We start from the raw sequence: 16,740 nt of genomic DNA, 5'->3' as shown, positions 1-16,740 counted from the left end.
TTGAAGGTCGTCACAAACAAGGATTTTCCAGATCAGTCTTCATAACCATACTAAAACTGTTTTTAGTTTGTTTTTGGAGTTTAAAATACCCCTGCAGGTGGTATGTAAACTGTCAGTAGTACAGATTATATATTTTGTGGTCCACCATTGTGGTACAGCATTCAGAAAGCTGTTCAACATATCTGTTAACCTGAAGGGTCTGATCTTAACTGCAGTTTTTGTATATAGAGCCACTCTCCTTACTTTTTATTGATTCAACAGGAATATGACATTAGCTTGTATCCCTCAAGATGATTCTGTTCAGCTTAGGTGATTTTGATGTGATGTTCTGATGAGTGAAACAAGTAGTCTGCTGAAATTCCATTGACCTTTTCATTTTGTTGAATTTCATTTGTAAGGCTTTCATTTGTAAGGCTTCTATACTTTGATAGAAGACACTAAATGCATTTTCTTTAATGTCCTTGTCTTTGTCCATGCTGCAATTTTTTATTGTACTGGTAGCTGTTTCAACTGTAACTACATTTATTTGGTAGCCCTGTCTTCCAGGTGAATGTTTCCTAAAAAAGCAGGAATCACTAGGATAGGATGGGCACTACCTTAGTTAAACCGGATGGTTCTAGTTTTTAGTTGTGCAAGTATCCTCTTACAAGAACCATTCATATATGAAAAATACCATGTACATGTGAGGGATGGTACATTAGCTACACCCATGTGTGAATTTTCTTCCCTCTTGAATGATTTTCCAAGATCTGCATTAACACATTCCACAGAATGCTTCATCCAGGGCTTATAATTTCACTTAAATAGTGATGCGACTGTGACACTAGTGTGAGGAGTATTCTCAGCAATGTGCCTGTGTCATTGACTTTTTTTTTTTCTTACAGAACCCTGTCATGGCAACTCTGGTGGTCAAAGGAGTATCACAAGCAAAATCGATTGTGAGCTGCGGAAGTCCCGGTGATAAGCAAGTACGACAGAGGAGGTACAGGCATAGGAGAGTTGGCTCTGGAAGTGGCAGCAGTTCAGCTCTTGCCAGGAGTAGTCCAGGACATGAGAGGAAGGTATGTTTGTCTTAAAACTGTTAGGTTGGATGAATTAGCTTTCTCATACCCTTTTGAGATGATGGCACAAAGCAGTGTGCCAACAGACAATGTGGTGAAATAGTAAAGCGTAGCATCAGATATTAAGTGTAGAGTGGCTTATTAGTTCATATAATCATACTTAGTATTGTGCATTTTACATAAGACAGTTATATACTTCCTCGTTCACCCAAGCTGATGAGATTTGAAAGTGGTGCCTTATAGCAGTCGACTGAAACATGTAATTAGTGACTGAGATAGTGGGAGATGAACTGTGGAAAGTTAGTTCTTTGAGCAATAGAAGCTGTGAAAAAAGTGACCAAGCACCTGGAAAGGTGAGAATGGCCAACACCAGAATATGAAGTTTGATGTTTTTTACCAGCAGATATATTTATTTACATGGCTATTGACTTGTATGTGAATATGAGATTCAATAATGTTTTGTATAAAATTATGATAGAAAATGTGAATAATGATTTCACACAGAACAAAATTACTGGCCACTACTTAGCTTCAAGAGGCAGAATGTTTAGCATTGTTTTGTCCTCACTAAAGATGGTTCTGTCTCATTGTAAATGTGAGTGACTTGCCTTTCCTTTTTGACCTTCCCCACATTCTCCCACACTCGCCTCCAGGGAGTGAACTAAATGCTCTTAAAACCTAGATTAACGTCAAAACTTTTATTTTTATGTTTGTATATTGGCAGTATTCACCATTTCAGTTACTGATTGGCCAGCATTTCTATCTTGTAGTCATTCATTTTCTCAGTTGAATTTTTCTTTGATACATACAGGGTGTTTCAAAAATGACCGGTATATTTGAAACGGCAATACAAACTAAACAAGCAGCAATAGAAATACACTGTTTGTTGCAATATGCTTGGGACAACAGTACATTTTCAGGCAGACAAACTTTCGAAATTACAGTAGTTACAATTGTCAACAACAGATGGCGCTGCAGTCTGGGAAACTCTATAGTACGATATTTTCCACATATCCACCATGCGTAGAAATAATATGGCGTAGTCTCTGAATGAAATTACCCGAAACCTTTGACAACGTGCCTGGCAGAATGGCTTCACATGCAGATGAGATGTACTGCTTCAGCTGTTCAATTGTTTCTGGATTCTGGCGGTACACCTGGTCTTTCATGTGTTCCCACAGGGGTTCATGTCTGGCGAATAGGGAGGCCAATCCACGCCGCCTCCTGTATGTTTCGGATAGCCCAAAGCAATTACACGATCATCGAAATATTCATTCAGGAAATTAAAGACGTCGGCCGTGCGATGTGGCCGGGCACCATCTTGCATAAACCACGAGGTGTTCGCAGTGTGGTCTAAGGCAGTTTGTACCGCCACAAATTCACGAAGAATGTCCAGATATCGTGATGCAGTAATCGTTTTGGATCTGAAAAATGGGCTAATGATTCCTTTGGAAGAAATGGCGGCCCAGACCAGTACTTTCTGAGGATGCAGGGATGATGGGACTGCAACATGGGGCTTTTCGGTTTCCCAAATGCGCCAGTTCTGTTTATTGACGAAGCCGTCCAGGTAAAAATAAGCTTCGTCAGTAAACCAAATGCTGCCCACATGCATATCGCCGTCATCAATCCTGTGCACTATATCGTTAACGAATGTCTCTCGTGCAGCAATGGTAGCAGCGCTGAGGGGTTGCCGCGTTTGAATTTTGTATGGATAGAGGTGTAAACTCTGGCGCATGAGACGATACGTGGACGTTGGCATCATTTGGAGCGCAGCTGCAACACGGCGAACGGAAACCCGAGGCCGCTGTTGGATCACCTGCTGCACTAGCTGCGCGTTGCCCTCTGTGGTTGCCATATGCTGTCGCCCTACCTTTCCAGCACGTTCATCCGTCACGTTCCCAGTCCGTTTAAATTTTTCAAACAGATCTTTTATTGTATCGCTTTTCGGTCCTTTGGTTACATTAAACCTCCGTTGAAAACTTCGTCTTGTTGCAACAACACTGTGTTCTAGGCGGTGGAATTCCAACACCAGAAAAATCCTCTGTTCTAAGGAATAATCCATGTTGTCCACAGCACACTTGCACGTTCACACGCTTACAGCAGAAAGACGGCATACAGAATGGTGCACCCACAGACTGCGTTATCTTCTATATCTTTCACATCACTTGCAGCACCATCTGTTGTTGAAAATTGTGACTACTGTAATTTTGAAAGTTTGTCCGCCTGAAAATGTACTGTTGTCCCAAGGATATTGCAACAAACAGTGTATTTCTATCGCTGCTCGTTTAGTTTTTATTGCCGTTTCAATTATACCGGTCATTTTTGAAACACCCTGTACAAATAAGTTTGCAGAGTATAGCACTAGCAGTTGTGGAGGTGGTGGAGTCTAGCAGCAGATCGTGTGTGTGTGTGTGTGTGTGTGTGTGTCAGTCACAGAAGATTTTAATTTCTCGTGATGTCATAAATTTTAATGAATAAAAACAAATTTTGGGATCATATTGTAATTTGTAAATGAACTGAATTGTGTGAGGAATTTTAAATTATTAAATATTTCTTCTGTTATAGTTGGGGTCGCAAACTGAGCATCGCCTGGTTGACAGTGAAACACAGACTGATATACTCATGGATGTCAGTGAGACAGAAACGAGTCCTAGTGCGTGTCTGGCTAATCGAAAAATGGCAACGATGACAGAGATGCCGAAGGACTCGGAGTTAAGACTTCCCGCCTTGGATTCTACAGAAGAGCGTTGTCCTTCTCCGGGTGCAGAAAGTCTCAATGGAAACAGCTGTAGGCAACCTTGTTCAAGCCCAGAGCCTAACAGCAACATTCGTTTGACTACCTGCAGTGACGATGACCACCTAGATACACTTGACCGCAAAGTGAGTGAAATTGTCAGTCGAAACCGTGTGCCATCCCCCACTAATGGGAACTCTGAGAGTGTGTTAGTAGGGAGGCAGTATAGCTCAGAAACACTGGACTCTCAGGACCAGAGCTGGTCAGAAGAGGAAGGAGACACCCTGGATGGTTACAACTACAGCCTGCGGCGACGGAGGTGAGTTCACTGATGCTTAAAGTCTGATTTAAACTAGTTGTCAATTAATGTTTAAACTCCAAAGTTGCAGCATTGTTGTGTCCAATACAGTCTGAAGGCAGCCACCACAGTGCATTGCTCTCTGCAGCAATAGAAAAGTGCTTTTGAGCAAAATGTGAAAAGATCAAATTAAAAATCTCTAATTCACATACAATGTAGCCCTTTATAGTGTCTTGTCAGAAAAACGCGAAAAAATCAAATAAAATTTTTTGAATTCGCATACAATGTAAGCCTCTGTAGTGTCTCTCAGCAAAAAATCTATTCTTAATTGTAATTATAGGGAAAGAGTTGCGCTGACTTCTCTGAAACAATATCAAATTTTCCCAGTGTCAGACTTAACGTGTCATACTTCAAAAACTAATGCTCTTACAGCAATACTGTTTCTTTTGTTTACTACTAACATGTCTCACTCATCAATGAATCTTTTAAAATTTTCATATTGCATTGTTTTTCCTAAACGCATGCTTCTGAAAACAGCATTTTTATGCAGTTGTATTGGTATTTAATTCATAATAAATATGAAGTTTAAAGTTCCTATTTAGCACAGAAATAAAAAAATTCTGAAATTTACATATAGTATTGCTCTCAGTGGTATGTCTATACATGACAAAAATATTTTCTTAATTTTAATTAGGGCTGGTGTTGTGTTGATTATTGAAACAAGAGAAATTTTCACATTTGGAAAAGTTTCCTTCTTATCATTGCAAATCTCAAAAACTACTATACACATGAAATAATGTCTTGATTTCTATACAAAATGGAAATAATGGAGTCTAAATTACAATAAGAAGATGATGGGTAGTGGCTGAACAATATTCGTTAGTCTTAACAACAAGAAAGAGAAATTGATTGAATAGTCACAAACACTAGATTTAATGGGAGTAAGAAGTTCATTAGAGTAACTAACGCTATGTACTTGTGCTAATGAGGCAATAGGAAGATGTTGCTCAATGCAGAGTCAGTGGTACCATCGATATCACTGCTCCTAGTGACAGATATTATCAAATCTTTGACACACTGTTGTAACACAGCTTCATTCTTCCATGCTTCCTGTATCACTCCTTTCATATGAACCACCACTACCTTTTGCCAATCTTCTGGTTTACCTTTCTTTCAACTGCCTCCTTCAAAATCCATTCCACTTCTGTCAACATAAATTTTTTATTCTCTGCAACAATGACATTTAACCCATGCCCAAACCAGTTCTGTAGTGTTGAAGTGGCAACAGCAGGGAGGCAGTCTGAGCACTTTATGCCCATATTTTGTTGCTATTTCGTCCACAGTGTAAACTGGGTTCTTTGATGTGTATTCTAATAATTATGCCTGTGTCAAGTTGCTGTCAAGCTCTATCTTACATTTCTCTAATCAGCAAACAATGTTGTTTTCCTTTGTGGGCACCTTGCCTTGTACAACAGAAAGATATGGAGCATTATCCATCACAGTTATGTATAAGGTTTTTCATTAAGTTTTGAACTACAATGTCTTCAAACTATTTCACAAAAGTATTGTACTTCATCTCTTCATGCCATTCAGAGATCTTGTTCGAAGGGATTAACAACAGACAATGAAACCTTTTGAAATTCCAGCATGTGGTACAATTAATTTTTTGCCTTTACTGATTGATGCTGCCATTCTACGGCTGATGGTATCATCTGCCCCGGGTTTCTTGCAAACTGTGTCTTGCAGTCACCCACATTTTATCAAGCTAAATGATATCATCAAAATTTGTCCCTACTAATTCTCAAAGAAAGCAGCATCGCTAGACTGCAATATCTTGGTGTTCCATTAATAATTTGCAGCCACAAATGTATTTATAGTGGAATTGTAACTTTTCATGACTTATAACAAGGAAAGTTCACTACCCTATCCACTGCTTCAAAGATAACATACAGCTTTTTGAGTGTTAGATAATCCTTCCTTGAATAATACAAACATATCTGATGAAGAATCCATTTTCCTAAAAGGAGTCAAGATTTGTGGCCCTCCTCTCGAATTGCCTATTCTTCCCACGTGTCTCCAGTTTAGATGACTCACCTGATTCTTCTTTCACAAATTTCTCCTTGCAGATTCTTAGCATTAATTGTTCTCTACTTTGTAGAGCAGCTGCATTTCTCTCCACCACTTTATCCAAAGGAAGTACAGGTGCTCCTGCATCTGTCTTTCTCATAAAATACTCCTGCGTGGATCACACAAATGGCTAAGTATAATCACATTTGTTGAAAGTTTCCTAGGAATGCGCAGTCAAGGTCTGTCCCTCTTTCGCCTGCTTTCATTATACATTGTAAGGCATATGAAGCTGAAAGTTGCCCAAAACTCTCACTGTGATGACTTGGTGGGGACTGGCTGGCACAGTGCTTCAGGCTTGGGCAGTGCAGTGCAGTGCAGTGCAGCAGAAGTTGCAACACAGTCAGAGCCAATAGCACCAGGCTTCCATTGGTATATTGGTGGTGGGAACCATGCAGCGTGCTACCTGCCAAGTGATAACTAGTTTAAATTAGACTATAAGTGCTGACCAGAGAGTAGTTTGTTTTTATTTTCGCATTAGTCTCTTGCTATTTACCAACATAATTTGTTGAATTTCAAAAAATGTGTGTTGGTTTCAGTTGATAAACAGGAACAATAGAAAAACTACAGATTATATTAATAAGATTTTTGTCATCTGTGTATAAAAGTAGTTTTATTGGACCTATACGTAATTCAGTGTGAAAGTTGTCAGTTTACACCTACATTTCAGTAACTCACCATTGCCTGGTGAAGCAGTTGTCAGAGCAAAATTATGCTGCTAATAAATAGGCTTACATTTAAAACTGAATATGAAACAAACCACAGCAGTCTCGATCAATCAACTAATTAATTAAATGTGTTATTTTAAAGAAGTTATCTTCACTGTTTAGAATTATTTCATCTACGCTATTATATTTTAACCACATAGTCGAAGCAAGCTGATGCATGAAAACTTGGGCAGACTGACTAAAAATATCCATACAGTCAACACATGATGTATAAGGTCCCTTACTTCATCAGACCATATTGGAGCACCACAAGCAGTACTGATAACTCTGAAATATGTGTTAATTTAGTAAAGTCAATTTTACATACAAAGTAAAACTGATGTTGACACTTTTTGTGGCTATGTTGCTGTTCTGTGGAATGAATCAAATTGTTTTCTAATTATTGGTATTATTTTATGTCTCCAATATCCTCCACTCCTTATTTGCCACCCTTTCAACCTCTGAGACCCCACATATCACAGGATGAAAATTCATTTTCCTTAATCTTCATGAATTTGGAATAATTTCAGCATTTTACTGAAACAATCTGATGTCTTTTATGGCAGCAGTGGTGTGTGTGTGTGTGTGTGTGTGTGTGTGTGTGTGTGTGTGTGTGTGTACATTTGATGACATTTATGATGTTTTGCCAGCACGAGTGGTTGGAATTGTCAAAGCTTTACACTCCATTGCTGGCGGTGGACTGGAGCCAAGTCCATAGCCGCAGACTATATGTACCTGGTGCACCAATGTCAAAGGGCTTCTCAGTGGTCATTTCCAGTGCAGTTGTCTTCTTGCTACCTGCAACAGTCATTCGCTGGAGCACGGTAATCCAGGATCAGTTTACCTTGATACTTTCTTAATTCTTTTTGAAGCAATTCTCATGTTCATGCATCTCTCTCATTCCAACAGAATTTTTTCCACATGTGCATGGTATGCAATATATGCTTGGCATTGCAATTGGGTCCCTTTTCTCCTTTGCCGATCTGAGACTCAACTTTGATCTCCTTTGTCAGTTTGTAAATTGTGCAATTTACAGCTGATTCTGGCCATCACCCTGCAAATGTATGGCAGAAAAGCGGTACCTGACATTTCTTTTTCCAATGTTTCATTTCACCGAGTGTTTGACTCTGTCATACATCTAATATAACTTGTTGAGTACCCATTGCTCCTTAGAACACTTTGCAGGTGTTTCATTTCACATCCGAGGTGCTGCAGCTCAAATATTCATCTCGCTCACTTTATGAGTGTGTTAATCATGCCTCTTTTCTGGCTCAACTGGTGATTTGACAATTTGTGCAGATATTGATCTGTGTGTGTAAGTTTTTGATACACATTGTGTCCCAGGTTTTCACCATCCCTTTGGACCAGCACATGTAGAAATAGTAGTTCTTTGTCCTTTTCTATTTTCATGGTGAATCTTATGTTGGCATGGAGTCTATTCAGCTGTCTTAGAAAGTCACTTAGCTGTTCCTCACCATAGCTCCGCACAGTGAAGGTATCATCACATATCTGTACAGCACCTTACGTTTACAAGGTGCCAAGTCCAGTGCCTTTGCTTCAAAATGTTCCTTGAAGACATTGGCCACCATTGGACTAAGAGGACTACCCATGGTGACCCCTTCTGGTTGTTCATAGAAGTTGGCATTTCACAGACATGCACGTAAGAGGGTGGTGGTGTTTTACTTCAGTGAAATGTGTTTTCCCCATGTGCGGCTGGAGCAGAGAGAGGCCAAGTGTTTTGCCAGTTTACTTGTCGGTGAGCCAGGAGTGCCATCACACCTAGTAGAACATTATTCTTATCCATCATTGGTAATCCATACAGCCGAGTGGTATCGCTTCTGTGTTGCACAGGTTCCTCCGTATATCTGCCAGCAGAGAAGACACCTCGATTAACTAATTCGTATTCCATGTGATATGCTGCATCGAGTCTGTGCCTTGTTTTCAGTACACCGTCGGTTCTAATAGGTCCCAGATCTTCTGAGTTTATCTTTGGTCTTCATTATGGTGGTTGCATTCCCCTTATCAGTAGTCAGTACAATATACTCTTGTTGGTGTTAAGACTCTTGATAGCCTAGCATCTCTGCTACAGCTGCATGTGGGAAGACTGGCACATACATAAAGGAGCTGAAGAAACTAGAACTTGCACCAAACTACATCCTCATCGACTTTGATATTGTTTATGAAAGTGCCAGTCAGTGACTCTCTGGAACATATTGGTTCCATTTTCCCCACAAAACATCACCAAGCTGTTTAGTGCATGTCTCACCACGAAGCTGTGTCACGGGAATGACAACTTGTATGAACAGCTGGAAGGTGTCGCCATGGGTAGTCCTCTTAATCCAGTGATGGCCAACTACTTCATGGAACATTTCGAAGCACAGGCACTGGACTTGGCATCTTGTAAACTTAAGGTAAGGTACAGATGTGTCAATGATACTTTTGCTGGGTGGGGACATGGAGAGGAAGGAGCAGCTCAGTGACTTCTAAGACACTTCAACAGCCTCCATGCCAACATAAAATTTACCATGGAAGTAGAAAAGAACAAAGAAGTAACATTTCTACATGTGCTGATTACAAGAGATGGTGAAAACATGCAACACTGTATCGAAAACTTATACACATGAATCGATAGCTGCACAAATTGTAATATCATCACCTGAGCTAAAAAAGAGACATGATTAATACACTTGTAAAGCGAGCAAGATGAATATGTGACTCACAGCATCTCAGATGCAGAATGCAACATCTGCAAAGTATTCTGAAGTGCAATGGGTACTCCACAAATTATATTAGAAATACAACCGAGTCAAACGCTCGGTGAAGTGACAAGTCGGAAAAAGAAATGTTGGGCATGGTCCTTCTGCTATACATTCCCAGAGTGATGGACAGAATCAGCCATATATATTGCAAACACAGTTAAAGACTATCTACAAACCAACAAAGAAGATTAAAGTGTGTCTCAGATTGGCGAAGGAGAAAAGGGACCCATTTGCAATGTTGGGAATATATTGCATACCATGCACATGTGGAAAAGTTTATGTTGCAATGACTGGACAATCAATCAACATTAGGATCACAGACATAAGCAACACTGAAGTAGAGAAATTTGCCGTGGCAGAGCATGCGCTGTGTGAGGCTGACCATATAGTAAAATTTGTCAATGTAGAAGTTCTAGCTAGAGAAGATATATCACACCTGCTTGTATAGAGAAGCTATAGATATACACAAACATGAGAATTGCTTCAAGAAAAAATAAGAAAGCATGAAGGTGAAAGGCTCCTGGATTCCTGTGCTGCAGCAAACAACTGTTGCTGGAAGCAAGAGGAGGACCACATCAGAAATGACCGAGGAGAAGCCTTGGATCTTGGCGCATCAGGTACTTATAGTCTGTGGCTGCGAGCTCAGCTCCAGTCCACGGCCAGCAATGGAGGGTGAAGCTTTGAGAATTCCAGCCAATCATGCTGGTGAAATGTCAGAAAAGTCATGGCACAAATGTCGGCTGAAAACCATCTGGCAAAAAAAAACATGCAGTTTGTTGGGGGGGGGGGGGGGAGGAGGAGGAGGAGGAGGAGGAGAGAGAGAGAGAGAGAGAGAGAGAGAGAGAGAGAGAGAGAGAGAGAGACTGTACATTTGAACATTATGATTGATTCCTTTGATTCAACAACAATAGGTTGCTTATATCTGATGTAGAATTCATGGTCCTTACAAATAGCATCTTTTGCTCAAAATGAGTGGTCTCCATGACAGTCTGAAAAATTATCCTCACTTGTGACCTGTTGTCATTGTAACATAGGTCTTAATCAATCGTACTGATCCATTTCTCTCTCAAATTAACTACTGTTTTTCTTTTGGGTCCATACTTTAAAGTTAGTTGATCCAACCATCAATGCAGATCTCTTGCAGTACCTATTCCAATTAGAATCAGTGACATCTTCTCATTCCTCATCTTGTTCCTCCTCTTTTTCTTAACCACAGTAATTAGTAAGAAATTAGTCATTAAGATGTTTACAAGTTTTCAAGTTTGCAGCCAAGCCATCATATTTTCTTTCTTGATATTTCAACGAGTTCCCTAGCTGTCTAAGTTAGTTGTTAAACATAGTTTTGTTTGCCCACTGTTTGGATTCCAAACTAAACTGTGGTAGTATATGCTGGGAGCAGCCTAACAATTGTTTTCTGATGCCATTAAATGATAAAACTGTCATCACATATTCAAATCCAGTAGAAAGGTTATGCTGAAATGCAGCACAATTTAAGTAAGAAAAATACTGCAGACACTTCACTTCACTAAAAGGATTGACACTCTTTTGATGTAATTTAATGTTTTTAAAAAGAAGTATGAAGCACTCTGTTGCTCTCACTTTAAACAGTTCTTAAGCTGCTTGTGGATCAACTTTATCCAAAATTATGCATATTTATTTTCTGTTAAGTTGTTGAGGATATGTAAATAAAAGGTCTGTCAATTATTAGTATACAACTGCACTCTTGTCAATTTGAACAATGTGGAGTGCTGAGATTACATAGTGGCTGTTGTCAGGTTTAGTAATCCAGTCAAAAAAATGTGTAAGTTGTGAACAGAATTAATTACAATATTTGATATCACATTGAGAAATTGAATTTGTTCACACCCATTGGATTTTTCAATGTTTAAAGAAGACAAGGCCACTAGGGAAGGAGAGGTAGGAAGCTCACAAAAATTATTTACATCAGATTACTTTTAATGGAATAGCCACATATTGTGTAATCAACATAAAAATGAGAAATTACAACAACAAATTGATTCGACACTCAGAGACAAACAGAATTACTCAAATTCTGTGGCAGATACAACGGGAAGCGATAAAACTGGAAAGTATTTCCTATGACATCTGAGTCACAGATAAATCCTTTGGTTAGTGTGGAGACAGCCCACAGCCAGCCAGTTTTATTCAGCTTCAAAAATGACTTATTAAGGATTGTTTTAAGAATGCCATTTGGGCTCATCCTCTCACATTGTTTCCTTGTATTGCTCCTTCTAGAATGATTGCAATGAACTGGTTGCGAAACTTCCTGACAAATTGAAAGTGTGTGGCAAACCAAGACTTGACATTCATCTTTCACAGGCTCCTGCCCTACCAATTGAACTATCCAAGTCTAACATGTGAACTTTGCATTTTCACCTTCTAGATTTCACACAAGTTCCTCTCCCAGAATACTCAACTATTACAAAAAGCAAAGGTCTCGAATTCAAGACATGGTCCGGCACACACTTTTAATCTGTAAGATAGTTTCATATCTGCACACACTCTGCTGTATAGTGACAATTTCTTCTGTATTATTATGTGACCTAACCACTTGTATTGTCTTCTGTAGGTTGTTTTCATTAATGTTGTTCCCTCAGCAATTCTTTGAAAGGTTGGTGGGTCTACCTGACCATTTTATCTTTAATACTGTCTCCAACAACATGCTTCAAACATATCAAGAGATTTCATTTAGTTTTTGTTTATGATCGACATCATGTGCTATGCTCCAGATGCAACTGTTAGTGTTTTTTCCACTGCAGTGATAAGTGGACTTATTTGGATTACTTCTGAAGTCAGACACAAAGTCCAAAATACTCAGTGTAGCGGGTTTTTGGAGGTAGGGTTGAAAACTATAAATGAAGTTTCAAAAAGACTGACAATGCTTACAAATTATTTGTAGGGAAATACCTTTATTAAACTGCTGACCAACTGCTGAGTGCCATTACATTTGCATTTCATTTCAACACAAAACAACTGATCCCAAAGATTCCATGTGAAGTAACTGTCAGTGAATAGGAAGCTGCATAATGATTAATCACATTGTTGTAGCAACCTCACAATGAGAAAGGGAAGGAATACAGTCTAGATTGCAGAGTTTATCTTTATGCAACATTGGAGAATAAACATAATTTTCCCACAACATAGACAAATAGCTTGTTAGAAAAAATTGGAATTACTAATTGATTTTCCAGATGGAACAATTGGTCATGTCTGGCCAGGAGTATCACAACATCAGTCAGATAGTTCATACGAAAACTTATGAGCTGTCAATAAGTACTGCTTATGAAGTTAACACATGTTTCCAGAATGAATTTTCTCTCTGGAGTGGAGTGTGAACTGATTTGAACTTCCTGGCAGATTAAAACTGTAACCCAGAAACTCTGTCTTTTTTTTGGGGGGGGGGGGGGGGGGGGGGCAAATGAAGTTTGGGAGATAGGAGGGAGGTATTGGTGGAAGTGAAGCCCTGATGGCGGGTTTGGGTTGTTCCAAGATAGCTCAGTCAGTAAAGCACTTGACTGTGAAAGATAAAGATTCTGGGTTTAAATCATGATGTGTCACGCAATTTTAACCTTCCAGGCAGTTTGATATCAATGTATGTTGATTTTTAGTTGTATAAATTTAACACGGTTTTTATTATGAAAGTGGTTTGGATACGCTAGGCATCAGTAGGTTCTTGATAGTGTGAATATTACATGTGGAGTGTGAATTTAAACTATGATGATCTATTCGCAACAACAAATGCAACATTTTTGCAAGAGTGGACATAATGTCTGTGATAAAATGCATCAACTGTTGGAAAGTTATAAGTGATCTTTTATTTTATATATTAAATCAGAACTACTCGTATGGCTCAATAATCAGCTGTAGCTACGACTGTCTTTATCAATAGTAAAATGCAAAGACATCAGATATATAATTCATAGCTATGTCTTTAAAATGAATGTAAGCTATGTACATATTCATATTGACAATGAACTATTTTTGTGTTATACAGTATTGCTCGGAGACCTATTGCACCAGGTGTGAGGTCCCGCAGATACAAGCAAGCAGTGGTTGCTGCAACACTCAGCAATTTGTCAGACGAGGAAAATACTTCTGAATACAGCCACCCGCCTTCTAGCCAGTGCTCCACCCTGGAGAGCAACCCAGACCTTTTAAAGTCCATTACGAACTTAGGCAACAAACGAGCACATAGTGACTCCCAAGATGTAAGTAAAGATGACTGTAGTTCTCATAAAGTTGATTCATTGAATATGACGATTAAATGAAGCAGAGAAAAAGTATAATAGTGCTTAAAATCATTTCTTGGTTTACAGGGAGTAACATCACCTGGCAGTTCCGATTCTGAATCGGACGACGTAAGTGATATGACTATTGGAACACAGCTAGCGAACTCGCCGAAGATAGAGACAATTGTCTGATGGCAGGAATATTCGACATACTCCTTTCCACTGAACTTGATTCCTTTTATAATTAAGTTAAGGTTGTTTTTAGTAACATATGACGTTTTAAAATTTATGTATAATGTACAATCATTATATACGGAATGTGATGAAGTTTAAGAGGTATGTCGTGACAATGTTGTTAATTATAAGGCAACATTCCAGAATTTTTACATTAAGAAACAATTTAGTTTTGGCTAAAATTAGTCACATTTTCAGGCCACTTTATTTTCTGCAAATTATTTTTTTGATATAGAGAGCAGAGTGTAAGTCACATAGCAGAAAAATTAAGTCACATCACAACAATAGGTTTGGCATGTGCTAGTGTTCACTGTTGACAATAGAGAATGATCTCACATTAAATGTTCATCACATTCCTTCTAGCTATCCATGTTTTAATGGTGTTTGCATCATGATGGATGCAGCTGAGATATTAATAGTTTTATTTATGTTGTCGTTGCATGTAGACGCATTTTATTGGGCATCAAGCTGGTGCAGTAAAATTAGTCAAATATTTACATTCCATATCAGAAGCAGTATTATTTTTACATGTTATTGAAATTTGCTTTGAGTGATAAAGATTGTAAAACATGGATATATTAATGTCTGAATTGTGGTTTAAAGACTGAATCTCAGGGACAGGAGTTTGACAGACAGACATCACAAAAATAAGTTCACATTCACTGCCACTCAATGACTTATGCATATGTACAAAGTTATTTAATTACATATATTTCTCAAAGTAATTTGTGTAGATGCATGCTATCAATATTATAATGTTTATGCTGTACAGGTCAGATAATGACATATTGTCACACACTGTAGATCATTTTGTTGTTACTATACTTGTAGGCATCAGATCCTCCCAAGTAGTTTCTTACAGCAAGGTATTTTATTTAAGAAGAAAAGAGAGACTTTAGCATAACTATGCTACTGGTTATTGACTGTACATAAGCAGCACATCTCATTCAGATTTCATGTACTGTGTATTTTATAATGCCTCTAAATCTATTAGTGATTCACTGTGACTGGCCTGAAATATGATGAGTGTCTGTAAGCTTCTGTCATGAATGAAGTGTATTCACACTTCAAAAATGTTGCTCTTCTTAGTTTATAATTTGTGTGTGTGTGTGTGTGTGTGTGTGTGTGTGTGTGTGTGTGTGTGTGTGTGTGTGTGTGTGTGTGTGTGTGTGTGCGTGCGCGCGCGCGCATGCAGAATGACAAAGAATACTTTTTCTCCATTCCTACAGTAAATTAATTTTAGAAAATAGTATTGATTATCATTTCTTTTCTGAGTGCACCTTGCATGAAATTGAGATTCCTAAGCATGACTGTCAGACACTCAATATTACCATGACATTCTTGTGTGGTTGTGTAATTTTTAGATTTTTGCTGTTCAATATTTATTTTTTTAAGTCTGTGTAAGATATTATTAAGTAAGTTTTTTGTTACTCTGAGACTAGCGAGATGATGCAATATGTTCATTATAGAAAGAAAAATGTAGATGATATTAATATTAGCACAGATTCTTTACTTCAGATACAGTGGAAGAGTACATTCAGAGTTCCCCATTTAATTCTCACATTCTGTGTAAAGAGAAGAGTATATTTGTGTACCTCACTTAGATTGCGGAGCCCATTAGCTGCTTCTACACAGTCTCTGTATATAATTATGATGATGTAAATTAGATATTCCAGTAAGCTATATATAAATATATAAACGGAGGCTGTGGAGCACTTTAAAGTACTGAATAAAATATTTCATTCCAAAAGTACAAGTTTCTGTAATGTTTAATCTATTTCATGAAATATGTTAAAAATGTCTAAAATAAAGTGTCTGCCTGAGAGAAGTTTTTGATTTCATAAATGACTTTTCTGTTAGCTGCTCTGGCGAAAGATGTTAAATTGGTTCCACACTATTTACACCTGTAAATGATACATACATTCATCATGTTGTGTGTTAATTTCAAAGTATGGCTGCTGTACGCATGGAAATAGATGATCATCATCTCCTTTAAAAAGCAATGTTCAGTGATACACAGAAGTTTGCAGCAGAGTCTAAATGACCAGTTAATAATTGTTACTTGAAGTTAAAATTTGTCTTTAAAAAAAATGTCAATGGAAATGGAATGTTTTATTCTTATTAACTAAAAGAATGTGTCACTGCTTAACATAACCTATATTCAGGGAACTGTTTTACTTCAATTCCTCCTTTTTAATATTATGCGACATAATGATCTACAGCAGCAGAGTGTTTAAATATGAACACATATTGAAACAAATTTCTTTTCTAAAACACAGAATGCAGACATGTAGGTGTAAATGAAATAATTCCCCATACAGTTGAGATTCTGAGCAGTAGCTGATCAAGTAAATAGGATCGAAATTGTTAGTAAGCATTCGAATAGTGTCCTTCCTCAGAATGAAAGCAGGCTTTTCATTGTAACTCATATTCGTGTTGCAAAACGAAAGAACCACTGTATGTGCTTCACTGAGTTGAAGATTCAATTTTTATAATACTTATGTGCAGTCGCACATAGCAGTGACTGCATTTTTCCCAGTTTGTGAGCATTTTTGCATTGCCATGTCAGATTT

At 38.2% G+C, this 16,740-nt stretch overlaps 1 protein-coding gene across 2 annotated transcripts in view; it reads left to right on the top strand.

Moving 5' to 3' along the window:
• LOC126268138 (mitogen-activated protein kinase kinase kinase 13-like) overlaps positions 1 to 15,995 on the top strand; it is a 139,302-nt gene extending 123,307 nt beyond the window's left edge. For both annotated transcript variants that reach the window (XM_049973669.1, XM_049973670.1), the window contains exons 9-12: positions 885 to 1,061; positions 3,627 to 4,114; positions 13,699 to 13,912; positions 14,021 to 15,995. In XM_049973669.1, coding sequence (XP_049829626.1) covers positions 885 to 1,061; positions 3,627 to 4,114; positions 13,699 to 13,912; positions 14,021 to 14,125 — 984 coding nt within the window. In that variant the 3' untranslated portion in view covers positions 14,126 to 15,995. The remainder of the gene's footprint in view (positions 1 to 884; positions 1,062 to 3,626; positions 4,115 to 13,698; positions 13,913 to 14,020) is intronic.
• The last annotated feature ends 745 nt before the right edge of the window (positions 15,996 to 16,740 follow it).

The sequence above is a fragment of the Schistocerca gregaria genome, chromosome 4 (genome assembly GCF_023897955.1).
Source record: "Schistocerca gregaria isolate iqSchGreg1 chromosome 4, iqSchGreg1.2, whole genome shotgun sequence".
In the NCBI taxonomy this organism is placed as follows: domain Eukaryota; kingdom Metazoa; phylum Arthropoda; class Insecta; order Orthoptera; family Acrididae; genus Schistocerca; species Schistocerca gregaria.
Note: the sequence above shows the minus strand (reverse complement) of the source record. Positions and strands in the feature narration are given on the sequence as shown.